Here is an 18,124-nt window from a genome sequence, read left to right as displayed (position 1 = left end):
ATATGACTGCACGGGTACTCCAACAGCCACACATGCGTGTAAAAGCCAACTCCATCAGCACATCAGTTTTACCAACTGCTTGGGGTTATACTGATTTCTCCGAAAACTCAAGCATATATACATACAAGCACTCAATCAAACTCGCATTGTATAACTTGGTGATGATAACAGACATATGTATGTACGCATACGCTGTTACATAAATCACTGTTCAAGGATGTGTCGTTGACTTTAAAACGATTGACAGGCTCCTAATTAATTTTTGGGTTCTTCAAATTGGGTGGTTGTGTGATGGGCTGATGTAAACCTTTCGCTGGATTTAATGGAAATGGTGATAGCGACATCAAGGTCAGCTGTAACTACTATTGCATGGGAACAATTCATCAGCATATTTTGTGCAGACACTGAAAACGTTGGCCGTTTTCATTAGATTTGTAGTTGTTTGTTAGAATTTTTGATACTAATTAAACAATAACAGCCATGAAATTGGTATTAAAAATATAGAAATGAAGCATTCTCAGGCAAAACAGATATAGCCTTTTATTGTCTATCCGAAAAAGAAGCCAAAACACAGCTAAGGACCACTTAAATTTAACAGGGTACAAAAACAACTGTAAACAAATATAGAAATTTTAAGGGAACATTTTTATCGTAATTTTCAACCAATTTTGAAACCAAGATCTACAAAAGAATGCCTCGGTTTTGAAATCGGTTCTGTAGGTGGCCAAAATTCCTGCTAGCGTATTTATATATATATATGTGATTAAGTCATGGCGGTCTTGAAACAATTTGTTCCTTTTGTCCTTAACAAATCGACTTGGAAAATCAATTTCGATTTTTGTTGAAGCAACAGGTAAATATAACAGGTCCTTCAGCTATGCCTTCATTACTTTAAAGCGCTTTCTACATTTCTCAAGAAAAATCACAAGAAATATTCTTCATTATTTCTGTTGCATGAAAAAGTGCTTTGCTGTTGCTGTAAATTTTCTTGAAGAAATAATGTTTCGAATTTAGGACAGGTATTTTCGATGTACCGTTAGCAATCTTAGTCCCAGAATTTAAAGGTGCTTCGGAAATGAAGGAAACAGACGCTGTCCCTCTTCTTATTCTCACAAGCTTAGGATAATCTCAAGTAGCTACAATGCAGACAATCTTTGAAGCGCTGGCAATCACTCCCGATCGGTGCAGCATTTCAAAAAATTTTGCCTCAGTAAATGCAATTTCTATCCATACTTTCTCAATTCGTGCTATGTTTGTGTAAATAAGCTTACTTTTTTTTTAAATCTTTAAATGGCCAACAATTAAACAAATAAAGGTGTATATTGAAAGAGCGCACAGAATTTTTTATTTTTCTTTTGTAATTTTTGAAAAAGTTAAAAAGAGTTTCACAGTTATATTTTAATACTCTGAGGAATGTAGGTATTTATGAAAGTTTGGCACAATAAAGTATGGGCTTGGCTTCGCGTTTGCTTGCAAATAAGCATTTCCTTTACCTCCAGCATTGACCGACTCAGCTGAACGTTCGTCTTCTTCTTTTTGCTCTGGTCTTGGTTGTCTATGTGGAAGATGTGGTACAAAAGCAAGATGATGTAGCCATGATTCTCGTACGGATTCTTCGGACTCTTGCTCCGACGCTGGCTGAGGCTCCAATTCAGGTTTTGGTTGTCTCTGTGGACGACTCTGCCATAAATTGCGTCCAGGCTCTTGTTCGGATTGTTGCTCTGGTTCTGGTTGTGGTTGAGGTTTAAGATGGCCCTGCGGGCGGTTTTGCCATGGATTGCGGACAGCTTCTAGCTCTGAATCCACTGGTGCTTCTGGTTCTGGTTCTGGCGCCGGTTTTGGCTGGCTATTTGGGCGACTTTGCCATGGATTGCTAACAGGCTCCTGCTTAGGCTTCGATTCGGGTTCGTGCTCGGGTTTTTCCTGTGGCCTTGGACGCAAACGATTCAAAATAGCTTGGGCAATGAGATCGAGCTCCCGTTTTTGCTCCCGTTTTACATTATCCTCTTCCTCAGGTAGTTGCTCTGGGCTAGGTTGAGGTTGAGTTTCGGGCTGCGGCTGCCGTTTGGGGTGGGCAACATTGAATGATGGTCCTGCTAGACCGGCCAAACCGATAGAGTTAGCATTGGCTACACAAGCCAGAGCTAGAAATGTGAGAACAATTGCAGTTTTCATGATCTTCTGAGTGTACAAATTCGGAAACTGTGCTTTTTCGTTGGCAAATACAAGGCCTTAAATACGTTCTATGCTGGATAAAAAAATTTGTAAGTGCATTGATAAGCTCTGGTATATTTTCCCTAACAACACAAAATGAGGAAAATAACAGTAATTAATTAATGTGAAGATTAAGTGATAAACAAATCAATAACAGGAATGATATTTGCGTTGTTTAAATACTAATTATTGCTGTTTTTTCGAGCTTGTTTGATTAGATAATATACCTTTGACTCATACACATTATCTCTTACCGATTGTTTATTGCCTAGCAAGTAAGATAATTTGCGGGAACATTTTAATAGCTGTGCGAGTATGTGCATAAATACTAAAGGGAAATTAAAAATTATTTAAAAAGTGGCTTTGTAACGGAAGCATCAAAAAAAGGCAGCTCATTTGCTGTATCTTTATTGGAGAAGAGAATGAATAGAACGCCAAAAACTAGCCGCGTAAGTGTTGGGCTTTAGCCCATCTAAATCTCCTACTGAACACCTCAGGACTTGCTTCTGCATTAGGCTACATAGGTTATGTTAGGAAGCCGGGCATGATCTCCCCATACGTCCCCTTGAAGGCATATTTGCCAATTGTGAAGCCATTTACTGTTCCAGATGAGAAGGTTCGATAGTTTCACTTACGTTTTCTTCTCTGTCAATCTAATGAAAAAGGAAGAACCAAACTACTTGAATCTCTTTGCCTGGAGAGATAGGCACTAGCACGGGAAGTGGTGGGCCGGTTCCTCCTCTTTTTCATTCTGCCAACTTTTGCAGGAAACGAGAAAGTTCTAAAGCTCGTTTCTTGTTAAGACCCCACAACCATGCCGTGACAAAGTGCGTAATTTGGGTTAGTTAGGCAAAGGAAAATAATAGCAGCCACAATTTCGACTCTATAAATTTTTATTTTTGCGTTATGTACTGTCTGGCAACTCCAAACTTGCACTTTTTATACTAAATATAAAGGGCTATAAAATGGCATACTTAGAGTTTTTCTAAAAAAGCTGAATAGAAGGTAGCAAATGAGTATGCAATTTTATTGAATTTTTCTGAGTTTTGCACGAAGTTTAGAGATTTTATTTGTATGTTTTTTTTCGTACATTATGAACTTTATTTTTTATAATAAATTGACGAAAAGAAACTAGAATAAAAAACTTTGCATGTATTGCGAAAAATTCTCTTTGCAAATACTTTTGTTTGCCACTGTATGTAATAAGAAATACGTATAGCTAAAAAAATGCAACCACTAGCTGACGCTTCCGTCGAAATATTAATTGATATCACTCGATTTCTAATACATATCTTTGCACAATTTTTTTCGGCAAGCGTGTGATAACAGCCGCATCTTTCGCTCGCGCCACGAACCCGCCATTCACCTACATATAATGGAAAAGTTCTCTATTTATATGAGTTCTTGCTGCCATGCTTAAAAATTAGAAAATAAACCCAAATAAAAAAAATTTGCCATCAAATATATAGAAAAAACCGGACCTTTTTATTACAGCTTGACTTTAAATCGGCTTTTTTTTTAAATTGTGAACTTTGTGTAACTGTTTCAATAGATTTTTAGAATAATTTTATATTTTCATCAGGCTGTTCGGTCCTAAAAACTTCCAGATCGTGACATAGTAGACCCTTAACTAATATAATACCATACAGGATAATAGTGACATTCGAATTATATCAAATGGCAGAGTTTTATTTTGCCAAACGAAAGATTACCCTGTATAAAAGTGTAATACATTATTTGGGTAGGAAATATATTACCACCCAGTAGATCTTCAAACTAAAAAGTATATACTAAGTACTATTATTTATTTAAATTCAGCGAGTGTCTCCTAGCCAGACGATTTTGCTGGAATAATGCCTTACAATTTATACATACACAACTTACGACAATAACACAATTTGTCAAAAAAAAAAAAAATTATCTAAAAATCAACGCGATTTTTAAATTATAAATTTTCATTCAGATTAAAAAGTTCAAAAACTTGATGAAAAGTTGTGGAATTTTTCCGAATTATCTGAAAAATGTGAAAGTTTGTCTTATGTGATTTTGGTTAAAGCATGAACCATATTTTTATAAAAAATACCAAAAAAATTTTAACTTGAAAAACATTGAAAATATTCAAGAAGAATCACCATGTGCTCACTTTTGATCGCCAGTGTACATGTACATACATATGTATGTAGTTGCTCAACCCAAACCAAGTAGGAGATGATGAGTTTGTCGGAAGTTCTCGTAAATAACTTTTTTCTATTTTCTAAACAATATAAGTATGTACTTATTCCACACATTTCCCCGGAAAATTAAGCCTTAAACGTATCGGGCTAAAACGATTAAACATTTTATTGGATTTATAATCAAGTAACCAGTCATACTAAAATTCGAAGTTTATTAAAAGTAGAATATATTCTGTAACACTTGCAGCTGCATATAAAATGGCATATGAGTATGTTTCCAATATGGAGAATGTACATTGTACATACATTGTAGATTAATTTTTTTTTATATAATCTATACATATTTACACCGCAAAACTATTTTAAAAGCTGTTTTGCAACGCGACAAACCAGTAAGCGGTATTGTGGCCTTTCAACTTTTGTAACTGTTGTTGTTAATGACGCCTCGCCACTGCAATAACGCCGAAAGCACATTCGCGAAAGGAAACTCATAAATTGTTTACAAGCTACTGGCAACAAGGCGCCCCAATAAGCAACGCNCCAGCGGGATATGCAGTTGAGCATAAAATTTCCCATATACATACTCGTGCTTACATATGCACATTAGAGTGGTCGAAAAAAATAAAATCGGAATTTTAATGCCGCCACCCCCTTGGATTGTTCCATACCGAAAAAATTAACCCCTATTTATTTTATTTTCAATCAAAGCGCTCAAAGTTTTCCATATTTTATATGAGGAAAAAAACTTTTCGTAGAAATGGTATAAATTGGGGGCCCATTGCATCTCGTCGGGGTGTTGGCGGACCTATAAAATATAGTTACCATAAAAAAATGGTTAAAGAAACAATTGGGTATTATTATTGCGAATCTCCTGAATAGGAACCGAGTTTTCCGAGCTAAAAATATTAATTTTCAAGAATTCTACGAAAAGTTGTTTTTTCCCCATATGAAATACATGAAAAACTTTGAGCGCTTTGAGCACTGCCTATTTTTTGTTTTTTTAATAAAAAATAGGGGTATATGTTTTAAGGTATATAACAATCTTAGGGGCTGGCGGCATTAAAGTTCCGACTTTACTTTTCCACATGCAGTTTCGGACCACTCTAATGCACCTGCATAGGGAAAACTTTGTAGGTAAGTAGGTATTGAATAAGTAAAAAGTCTACTCCGATGCTACCACTTTGCTTGTGCAGTGGGGTGCAGTGTTTTTCAGTTTATAAGTAGTTGTTGTAGCTGTTATTATTATTGCCAAATATTTCATAGCTGACACTTAGCAACCAAATTGGGTGTCGCTTACTTAGCGTGCTACTTTTGTTAGCTTTGCGGATATTGGAATATTATGGGTTGTAGGATGAAACTTTTCATGCTGCGTGCCCTGGTCAAAAGCATCAGGCGTCTTGTTGTTTCTGATATTCCTTATGCTGAAATATGAATTAATGGGTTATTATTAGTAAATTCAATGCAAGTAAAGCGATTAGTATGTAGGTAAGAGAGTTGCCACTTGTTTCAAATCAATAAATATTAAAATAAGCTTTAAGAAGGTTATCAAGTGTTCAAACAGTGAAAATCAGTTTAACTACAAGTTAAATGAAATATTGTGAAAAATATACGAAAGCTTTATTTGAAAAATGTTTTTAAAGAAGGCTGCCATCTGTTTGGAAATGGAAATTCAATTTAATTAACAAGTTAAGCGAGAGATGTTTAAGAAAACTCAGCTTATTTTGAAAATATTTTTGATGAGGTGAGCTTAGGAATTTAAGTTCAGTTAAATTGACAAGCCAAAAATAAATCGTACCAATGTTATAAATGTGAAGGATTATGAGTGAGAGTATGAATATGTCCGTTGCTCTTTCTGTCCACCAAAAGTAGCATACCAATAGCTTGTGAGCTGGATTAATATATAGCATGTTTTTTGAAGAGGGTTGCCACCTGCTTAAAAAGTAAGGTTTTATTTTATATTATTAGTTCAGCGAAATTTTATAACATGTATGCCAAAAGAAAAAGACGTTTACAAATGTTTTAGTACAAAAATCATTTTAAGACGATTGTCACCTATTTAAAAATTTGAATTTAATTTTATTAGTAAGTACAAAATGGGTTGCAAACGAATGAAGATTAAGCAAGCCTTATTTTGAAAATATTTTGGTAAGTGTTGCCACCTGTTTAAAAGTCAAACCCCATTTTTCCATAAGTTAATAAAATATTACAATATTGATATTGATCGAAAATGGTATGAGAAAGCATTCTTTCGAAAATAGAGGGTTGCCACCGGTTTAAAAGACAATTTAAATTAAATCAACTACAAAATGATCCAAGGATCAGGGAGTAAATTTTTTATTTCTTAACCATCCCTAGTCTGACTTAACGTGATTGATAACTTAAATTCTTAAAATGGATACCGAACAACTCGGAAAACTTATGGCGTTTTCTTTTCTATCGAAAATTTGTTTGAAAATGCAACATTTTTGTAGAAAAGAAAACGACATTAGTTTTCCCATAGAATAGACCGCTCAACATAATTGGCCACCTGCGAGGTGAAAAGCACACGGGTGAAAAGCACACGAATTTAATTTAACGTTTAATAGACGTTTTTACCTTAAGGCTAAAGGCAGTACCATAACTATAGAAAGAAGTTGCTAAGAGACTTTGTGGCCTAAAAACCTCTTCCACTAAATTATATATTTTAATTTTTTATTAATTCTAAAGTTAATACTAAAAGATTTAAATAAATTCAAATACTGGCCATTGCGCGATCGATATTCATGTCGGTAAGGTTAGGAATCTTACCCAAGACCGATAGAATTCAAGATTGAGCTGATTGATGTGAAATTCGGGAGAGTAACCCGAATAAGACGTCATCGCAGATTCGCCGGTGGAGAGAGCTAAGAGAGATTTATCAGTATGTATATCTTTTGTATGTGTATATGTACATATATGTATGTTACACAGGCAATACACAAAATCTCCTATGACGTCATATTTCTGTTAAAATTTTTAGGAGAGAATTAGCGGTATCACAATGAGCGCCACCTTCTGTATTCGTTTCACCATGAATCTTACCTGATCTCTACCACATCAGCTCTCAACAGAACGATGAGGTGAAATCATTTCAACCATTTCTAGCATTCGCTAGTCTAAGATGGAAACATTTTGGCTAGAAATGCCTGAAAAACGCTGAGATATTTCAGACATTGAAATTAGCCGCATTCGTTATATCGTAATTGATCTTTCGCTGACTCAATAATGGTTTCCGTTCAGTTTTCGTGGTATACACAAAGGATCAATCTCTCTTAATTGTCCAATTGCGTTCCTTCTCTAGGACAACCGATATAACCTATCTAAGAGTACCTACCTACCGCTTTCACGCAAAACAACAGAAAGGAGAGCAGGAGCAACAAAGTATTTTTGCAGAATGGTAATGATAAGCAACAGCAGGAGCACAAAAGTATCGCGCGATGTTTAAACCAATCACCACAACACCGGCAAACGCAGCTGTGCCACACTATGTCATTACCATAAACAGCTAGATGCGTAAACAAGCAAATATGCGGGCAAATCTGCTAGCGAAATGACATGCACAACAAAAAATAGAAGCAAATACATAGAAATGGTGTCTTATTTGCATTCACTATTATCTAGTATCAGCTGCAAGAAGCGTGCTGCATAGCGTCAAAATAATGAAACCTTCACAAAGAGTTGCCTCGCAACAGGTGGCTTGTCATTCAATCTTGTTGCTTAGCTTGCGCTGCAAGTGTTGGAGTTGGAGTGTTAAGTGTGATGGTCATTGTTCTATTGTTCCATTGTCGTTGCTGCGTTGATATATTCTTTGTTCTTCCATCTCTTGGGAATGTCTTTTGACACGAGTTTATTGCCTTATTTTCCTATTCAGCTTGGCCTTTTCTTATTAGCTTATGCTTATGACCTTTTGCAGTGTTTTTTTTTGTTTTGTTTTTTTTTTACTCTACTTAGTGCCTGTCACAGCTTTGACCTCATTCATGTATTCGCTGATAATATTTATTATTAATGTGCTTCGCCAGCGTATCCTATTATCTATTTATACTAGTGCTCTATTTTGTGTTCTTCTTTATTATTTAGAAACGAAAGCTTTTATTTATGATTGAAATATCTTGTTTCGAAACAATTTTGTAGAGAACTAATAAATATTATTTAACATATATTCATTGAGTATGTTTGCATAATTGAAATAAGAAAATAGTGCTGAAAGTGATGTGAGCAAATTTTTATCAAAGAAAACTTTAAGAAAAATCCTTAAAATCACCACTAGGGTCGAAACTAAAATCTAAGTATAAGAGCTACTTTTCAATAAATACATATGTATAGTAAAACTAGAGCAACCGCATGGTGTTAAATCACCAAAATTTGCTTTTAGCTTTTTAAACACGTGAAAACCTTCCTAAAAAAAAAAAATTCCAAATGTTAGTCAGGGTTATAAGCGATCCATGTGAAAAATTTCATCTAAATTTGTCCGTCTGAAACCCATATTTGAATATAGTTTAATTATATTCGACTTTTAAAATAGGTGGCAACCCTCTTTCAAATATTTTCAAACTAAAACCTTCTTTAACTTCATTCGCCTGGCTCCCTTATTGAAGTTTAATTTGACTTTTTAAACAAGAGGCAACTCTACTAAATATATATAGTTCAGCAAAAATGCCCCTTCCAACCCATTTAAATTGAGACCCACGTTTCTAATAATTCTTTAAACTTATTAAATGACTCGAACTTTAATTTATATGCCAGTGGCAACTCTCTTCAAAGACCTCAAAAATATTCTAAACGTTCAAGATTTCTTGAGGCTCTATCGTTTGACAACAATAATATTTCATGTATGTTACTTTTGTTTAAATTATTTAGATTCGATTTTTCAAATAGGCAACCCTCTTCAAAGTGTTTTTAAGCTACTATCTTCTCAAACCTCTTTCGTTGCTCTTCTGGGTATGCAGCTACAGTTGCATGACTATACTCAATGCCGACTATTCAGTTCCCGTTCTCGTAGCCTGGGCAACACGTGAAACCCATGTTCGGAAAGTTTCATGCGCTGTACATTAATGTGCGTGATGAAAGGGTCAAGTGCAAAAGAACTGGTCTGTATCAAATGCCTACAAATTGCCTATCAATAAAAGTTAACGTATACGCCACGTTCCACTAAATTAATTTTTAAAAGATAATCCATTTTACTCCATGCCTGAGAATATTTACGGTTACGTAAATAGTTGTGCTATTAATAATTTTAAAATTTGTAGCTTACGCAATGCCGGCCGGTTTCAGCACTTGGATATTAAATGTCTATATAAAATTGCACAGTACTTCTCCCATTTCCATTGAGGCAACTCTAAAGGAAATTATTTAAGCCTTTTACTAGAAGAATTTCCAGGGATTTTAATTGCAATTTACAACTTCAGTGCGAATAGTATGTATTTTATAGAATTTTGTTTATACAGATTTATTTGTCTTGTTTAATTCGCTCTCGTTTTCAAATAAATTGCTTTCATAACAAACACCGACATAAATATGTATGTATTGAAGTACCTAAATAAGTAATTAGCCTTAGATACATTCAATCAGCAACCTAGATACACTTGTAGAATAATCTACATGGGTCTGTACACACAAATGTAATTACATAAGTACGTTATTCAAATAACCGAATGTCTAAGTGTCCGGAGTAAAAGTTGGAAAAACTTTTTTATATATTTATAAACATCTTTTTAGGTATACACACATATAGAATTTCTATATGTATAGATACGTACAAAATATTTTCTAAGTGTATTTCGACATTCATAATATCAAGTCGTATAAAGCAGTTGTCTTTTGTGGCAGTTGTGAACTGTATCATTGCCAAGCATAATTCCACTTATGTAAATACTTAAGAATTGTGTCACGTTTAAAGCAAAGATATACGATATATATGTAAGTGAATATTAAATGTGAAAAAAACATACAATAATATTTGCTTATATGTACATTAGACTGCGTCACTTCCCTCCAAAAAAAAAAAAAAGGTTCTGTTTTTCCACTAATAAAATCTATTATATTTTAAGATTTCGACCAAAATATCTCGGAAAATATTAAGATTTACATGAGCTGGACCGATTTGAAAATACCTCAAAAAATTGAGTCTTTTTATCAATAAAAACAAGTTTTTTAAGTAGATAAAAAAAACACTTCAGATGATAACACAGTTCAAAAAATTTATAAAAAAAATTAAAAAAAAAAATTATTTTTTTCTTTAAATGTGGTTTTTCTCAAATTTTTAAATACGAAGTAATTGTGTTTTTTTCTCAAATTTTTATACACGAAGTATACAAATATGCATATCAGAAGAAAGGGGATTTAACCGTCTTTACAACAATACCAATTCTTTAAAAAGCGGTTAGTAATTTTTTTTGTTTAACATATTTAAAAAAAAAAAAGGTTTTTTTTTCATTTAAATTTCTGTTTCTGTTTATTCTAAAATTTTTATATACGAAGTATACAAATATGCATATCGGAAGAAAGGGGGTTTAATCGTATTTACAACGGTATAAATTTTTAAAAAATCAGTTCAAAATTGTTTGAAATATAAGGAATTACATTTTTCGAAGACCTGAACTTTGACCCCTTATAGCACCTGTAATAGTAAGTTTGCACAAAAAAAGTTATATACCATTTAAATAAGAGCAAAAGGAGGACTACGTCTTTATTTTTAGGTTGTTAGTTATTTACATGCAATAATTAAATATAATTTTTTACCAAAGGTCCTATTTCGAACTTTCCATATCTCGGCCTATATCTCGATTTCGGAGGCGAACTTCGAAACACGGAGAAATCAATTTTTTACCTATGACTCAATCTCTTAAAAAAGATTGGTTTGGTCCAATATCCAGAAAAAAAGTTAATTTTGCCGTACAGTGTAATAATGAAATTTTTGACGCCGTTTTTGAACTTTTTTCAAAGAGTTCATTCAAAGTATGAAAGAGGAAGTTAAAATAAACGAGTGTCATTCCATGTTGAATTAGGATGTGTTGGTATTTGATAAAGAAAAAAATTGGGAAGTGAATTAGTTTTTTGCAAAGAAATATACTGTTCCACTGATATCTCATAAGTATATACCGATATAGTTGTGGAGCAGTTACTCAAGTTTTTCTTAAACAAATCTTTGAAAAAGGTTGAAGAACAGCATCAAAAATCTTATTAATATAATTCCGTTGCAAAAAAATGTTTAAAATTTTTATGTAGATTTTTTTAGGCGTAAACTCTTTTGTAATTTCTGGATAGCTTTTCCAAAAACTCCTTTATGAAACTATATATATTCATAAAAATCTCCATTTTTGGAGGTATTTTCAAACCGGTCCAGCTCACGCTAATCTAATTATTTTTCCGAAAAATTTTGGTGCAAGTCTTAAAATATAATAAATTTTGTAATCCCGCCGAAAAATGGCAACTATTTTTGGTGATGCAGTCTAATGTACGTATGTATTTGGCGCTCAACTCACTGCTAGAAGCTACCAAAAGTAAATATTGTATTTCCATTTTGAAATTAAAGTCAAACTTTCCCTTTTTTAGCTCGCAGCTACATTAAGTATTTACATGTATCGATCCATGCCATTTTATATACTCGTGGTATTTTTCGGTAAAGATTTTGCTAAATTATATGCAAAAGATTTAATTTTGACTTAGAAGAAAATGTATTTTATCCTTTTAGCGTAAAGTGCATTCTCGTTGAACGTTTATCGAAATACAAAGCTTTCGGTCATATTTTGATATTAAAAAAATTGAGCATACATTTTTTAAATAAAGTTTAAATCTTTTAAAAATTTGGCCATATAAAAACTGGACATGAACTTTTTTTAAATTTTTCGTAATTTCAAAACTGAACATAAATTGTTGGTCTTTCAAAAATTGGACATACCATTTAGGGTACTTGAAAACTGGACATTATATTTATTATTTATGGCAATGAAAAAAAAAAAACTGGACATATTTTTGGTAAATTAATAACTGAAGATAATTTTTTGGTAATTTGAGGACTAGATGTAGATTTCGGTAATTTAAAACTGGACACCATTTTTTGCAAAATAAAAACTGGACACACATTTTTGGTAATCTAAAATTTAGTCTGGATTTTCGAGCTCATTTATTAATTAGACATACTAGCCAACGTTTTTGGTGATTCAAAACTGGACATAATTTTTTAGTAAATTGGAACTGGATTAAATGTTTGCATTTCAAGACGAGACATAACTGTTTGTCAATATAATTTAAGAACTGGACATATATTTTTGTAATTTTTAAAAATGTCTATTTTTTGCTTTTTTAACTCATTCTACAATAATATGTCAAAAATGGACATAACTTTTGGGTAACCTAGGAAGTAGATGTAAAATTGGACATAGTTTTTTGTAAATTTAAAATTTTAAAATTTTAAACACAGTTTTGGCTGTATTAAAATGGGACAGACATTTTATGAAAATTTAAGCTGTGCGTAGTTTTGTCGTTATTTAAGAATAGGACAACATTTTTGGTAATATAACAACTGGAAATACATTTTTGTACTTGTAACTAGATACATATGTTTGATTATTTAAAAACTGGTTGGTAATTTCAGAAGTGGACGTAGATAACTGCACATGACTTTGGGCAAATTTAAAAACTATAGTTTAAAGGCTTGACCAAAATTTTTGACTATTTTGACACATATATTTTTGAAAACTTTGATATATACGAAATATTGTCCTTATTTAAGATGTGGACATAATCTTTGGTATTTTAAAAACTGGAAATAAATACATTTTAGTACTTTTAAGACTAGATATAATTTTTTGACGATATAAAAATTTTCAATTGTATAAAAATAACATATGTATGCAAATATATTTTTGGCTATTCGAGACATGGATTTTTTTAAACTGGACATCATTTTAAAGAATTGGACAATCTTTGTAAATTAAGAATTGCGAATTTATTTTGACATACTTCCACAACATAGTTCCTATTAAGTTAGGGAATCCTTAACTTTACTTAATACTTCAAAGTATTTTATACTTACTTTTGTTTCAAAATTTTTAGCTTTATTAAACAGAAAAATTATTGACCTTTGACATTGGCGGTATGCATCGTACTCCTTTTTTTGCCAAATTAGTTAAATGAAAATGTTACGTATACGCACTGAAGATTTCCAAGATTTGATGTATGTAAATATTATTAAAATAATGCAACTGTAGCAAGGAAAAGCTAAAAGTGGTAAAAAAGCAATGAATTCCAAGTACTTAGAAGTTAATTTTGCATTTTTCTAAAACAAATTTTCTTTACCCTCTTCTGGCACATTTTGCTTTTTGCTCAATTTGCTAAATTTAAATCTCCCTTAATGACCGCTAATGTTATTATTATTGCAATACTTAAAAGTGCAGAAATGGGAAATATTTATGCGCTCGCCCCAAAGCATATCACACAACTACTGGTGACTGGTGGCGAAAATAGGAACCATATATTTTTTTGGGAATTATGCACACAAAATTATTCTTTTGCATCAAACGTAGAAAAATGCTGACTAAACGTTGAAAATGGTAAAGTCTAAGAATACCAAGTGCCATGCGCTCGCACTAGTGCCGCTAAATTGAGGTATTAGGTGCTGAAGGGAGTGCAGTTGGTTGGTGGTTTGCGCCACTAAAGTTGCCGGTGTTGGCTAAAATTATGCTAATATGTATATGTATGTATGTATGCACATAAGTAGGTATTTAGGTATATGAAGATGGGAAAAATTGCAACTACTTAAAAGGGCAAAGCGAAAAAATTTTGCATACTCAGCTTTTTTACGGTGACCCTTTAGTGTAATGGAATCGTTATAAAAGCGTGATTAAAACCACTTGGAGAGACAGCATTGCGAGGAAATAAAAGCATTAAAAAACTTGTTTATAAATACAAAATATTTTTCAAGGTCAAGCAAATGTTAAATGCCGGTCTATGAAAAAACAGCTAAATCTTAAAGTAATTTTGGGGTTATAGTGTTCTTTTGAATTTCCTGTTAAAAAATATGATGTCATTCGGATTAAGCTGTTTGAACTTCACCATTAAGATCTAGATTGGATGGGATTATAAAAATACCGCGATCGCGAAAAATTAAAAGAATTCTAAAGAATTCTTTGAAAGAGCACTACATACTTCATTTCAGAAAACAGGAGAAGCAGGCTGTGCCAACCGTTCAAAAGAGATGTTAGAGTAACTTCTCCGTACTCCTTTTTCTGGCTGCGACTCTAATCGGATTTCTGTGTCAATCATATATTTCATCGTATATCCTCTAAAGAATTGAAAAGCCCCTAGGCGCTGCACCCTTACCTAAAAGAACTTCCGACGGAGACTGGACTCCATTCAATCGTGTACTAAGTAGAGGCCCCACGGTTAAAGAAGCAGTTTACGCTGGCAGTTTTCTTGAAGCGTGAAATAACGTCGGCTTTAAGACGATGCACAGTGGTCTGAATAGAAAATCTAGCGGGACAAAACTATTGCAACAGATTCGCGTTCTTCGCATCCACTAGTTTATCGGGCCACTGATTACAAATCTTCAGTCAGGTTTCAAAAATCCAATAGGGCCGACTAGATATGGCGGGCACATTTTTAAGAATTTATTGAATTCGCTCGGAACTTGTTGGTCGTTGGTTGTAGGGGTCGCTATTTAGGAATCTGACCATGAATTTTTAAAACTCAAAATGACGAATCCAATATGGCGGAATAGTTTTTAAAAACTAATTGAATTCGCTCGAAATTTGTTATACGGGAGCTTGGTAGTATTTAGGAATTTTTATTATAGCTGATTATGAAACTGAACCTCTTCGTTTCAAATATTGAACAAAGTTGGCAATAATTTTCTGTGTGTGTGTAGTTTAGATATTAAATAATAACAATATGTCAATCGATTTTTGGATAAATGTGACAGACATTTTTTCTGGAATTTTGAAATCTAATATAAAGTAGTCGAAAAATTGTAGTTGCACCACATTTAGACAAGTTTAACATTTTTTGTTACTTAATTTTGGTTATTTTTTTATAAAAAATATAATTATTTCTTTAACAAAATCCATGTAAGTCCAAATTTTAAACTTTGTGCAATATTTAACAAATTTTTATATTTATATTTATTTTTATAAGAAATATCTAAAGTCAAATAACAAAAAAATTGTATATTAAAATTTGTCAAAATGTGGTCCGGTTATAATTTTCTCGCCCACTGTAACGGTTTCCGTAGATGAAAACATTCGCCAACATGTCAAAATTGTGAGAGAAATATTTTCGAAGGAACAAAACTGACGACAAGTATATAAGTAGTAGTATGTGAATGGTATATGCAAGCTCGGCATACATGTACACATATATGTATGTATGTATGTATATTTGTACTTTTTCTGAAGTTTTTGATTTAATTATTTTTGCAAAGTTAATTCTCTTAAACTCTCTTACTTTAAACATATCAAAATCAACCACCAAGCAACTAAGTTTCTTAACTTCGCTAAAACGCACATTTTCTATAAAGTTTTGCACGAAGCCATAAATCTGGTAGCACAAAAAAAGTAAGTTGTGTAGTGAATTAAAGGAAATTTTCAGCGATGAGAAAAAGTTTCGTATAACGACTTTAGACTTTTGCTAAATGTCAACAACAATGAGCTATCGTATATAAGCGTGTAGATATATACATACAAACGAAATATATGCGTTCGTATGTACATATGTATGTTTGTACATATGTAGTTAGGTAGGTGGTAGATTAAGTAACTACAATATATTTAAAACTCTTTGTTATTCATGCCACTTTCATGGTTTTGGCTTAAAGTACTTTAGCTAACTTTGCGGATGTGGCAAAAAAGCAGGTGTTGACAGTTTTAGTGAAATTTGTAAAGGCAGGAAAAATTTTCAAGAATTTTGTAAAAGCAAAGCGTGTGGCCGGTAAATAAACGGCAGAAGAGGGCAAGTTAATGTCACTTGCTTAAGTTAGTTTAATTTTCGTAAATATATAATTGTACAAGAGCGATGGAAACTGTTTGCCGAAGAAAGCCTACTTCATTCGAAACAACTATAAATTAATTGCATATTAAAGAATTATCTTTACTATGGGCCATTTCAACTTTTAGTGCTGCTACAATCCATATCTGGAACCTTAGTCTGAATATTGAGAATCAGCCTAATTTTAGTTCATATTTGTGTCATCATCTCGGAAACAGGAAACTGCATAGACCACTAGGTCTCTAGCGGTACCTGATGAAAATCAAACCATAAGTAGACCCCAAAAGCATCAGGCGACGTTTCTACTAACCAATCAATGAGATATCATTTATAATGATAACGCCTTTTGCAAATTTAAGTAGCGCCTGTATCTCAAATTGAAGGTGTCCTCCAGTTGGCCGAACTGAAGAGCCCCTAAGCACTTGACTGGCCTGCTAAGGGTATAGGGTCCTATTGCCAACAAGTTTGCAATTTTTCTTATAGGGTGGAGACCGTTTTCTTACTCTTTGTTAATTTTTCCGATCTGAAGGATTGAGCTAGTAAGTTACTTTCGGCGTTTGTTCAATAATGTTGCGCTTTCTTCCTCAACCAAGTTATAATATTTTCGTCTAACGGGCATACGAAGAGTACCGGGCGATGAACCTCTGTAAAGCCGCTTTACGGACAAGAATACCTACCACTTAATTAAGCAAGACTCCATAACGAAGCCGTAAACTTAGATGAAGTAAGTCGGCTTTTATATGCGATGAGTTTTAAAAACTGAAAGCGATACTCGACCAAGCCTTAGATGACCTCGAGGACTTTCAAAGCGAGGGTATAAAATAAGTTTTAAAGTCATTGGCCTCATATGAACTCCTGAATTGTTGTAAGCCAAATAATTACGACAGAGATAACTATTTATATGCACATAGATTATGGAAATTTTATATATTGTAAGCATAAATGTATATATGTATGTACATATGTATATGTATATGATGTATTATGTGTATAAGTACGAGCCAACTTGAGTTCATTGAATTCATTAGTGTTTCTTTTATAATCTACAAAAGATTTCAATTTTCTGCAATTTATAGTGCAATTAACAATTCTTCTTTGTGGTTGCACTTCCGTTGCGCCAATCAGCGCATCTCTATGGGCATCAATTGACAGCAATGCTAACAAAGCTGCATACGTACATACATACATAAATATAAACTTATATAAAGAGGAATGCATAAAAGAAAAGAAAGAATATAAAAATAACTCACCGTCCAAGGGAGGCATTTCAATTCGCGAGCTGTTGCTGTTGCTGTTGCTGCTGATGATAAGCATCGTGTGAGTTGCATTGTCCAGTAACGACAATTTTTGCACAGCTCCACAGTGACACACAAATCAACTTGCCAGCCATTTTCGCTGATTGAAGTCATAAACTCGATTTGCATCGTCGCCATAGCAGCGTTTACCGAAGAATACCGTAAAAGGATACAACAAACAAATTTAATAAATAAAAAGGAAAATAAAGAATAAAAATAAAAAATAAAAAAATCTACCGGATGTTGCAAAATTTATCGTTGCTGCCACTTTTGCGCTACCCACTTTGCGGCTGATCACCACAAACTTTTGGTAACACTAATGAATTGCTCGACAATTTGCTTTGTACCAGTTGATTGCCGTTTTTATATGGCAATAAGACGAATTAATTTGTTTACAACTACAGAAATATACAAATATATATATATATGCATGAATAAGTCTCA

General features: G+C 33.1%; 1 protein-coding gene across 1 annotated transcript; it reads right to left on the bottom strand.

Moving 5' to 3' along the window:
• Positions 1-1,493: 1,493 nt before the first annotated feature.
• LOC108368421 (protein TsetseEP-like) lies at positions 1,494-17,699 on the bottom strand (the record flags this gene model as incomplete). Its single annotated transcript, XM_017623272.1, has 2 exons — positions 17,636-17,699; positions 1,494-2,144 (listed from the first exon to the last, which is right to left on the bottom strand). Coding segments are annotated over exons 1-2 (715 nt in total), but the record flags the coding sequence as incomplete, so codon positions are not given.
• Between the last annotated feature and the right edge of the window lie 425 nt (positions 17,700-18,124).

Source organism: Rhagoletis zephyria, unplaced genomic scaffold, assembly GCF_001687245.7.
Source record: "Rhagoletis zephyria isolate East Lansing unplaced genomic scaffold, Rhagoletis_zephyria_1.1 Rzeph_scaffold_03107, whole genome shotgun sequence".
NCBI lineage: Eukaryota > Metazoa > Arthropoda > Insecta > Diptera > Tephritidae > Rhagoletis > Rhagoletis zephyria.
The sequence above is the reverse complement of the archived record's forward strand: the minus strand, read 5'-3'. Positions and strand labels throughout refer to the sequence as shown.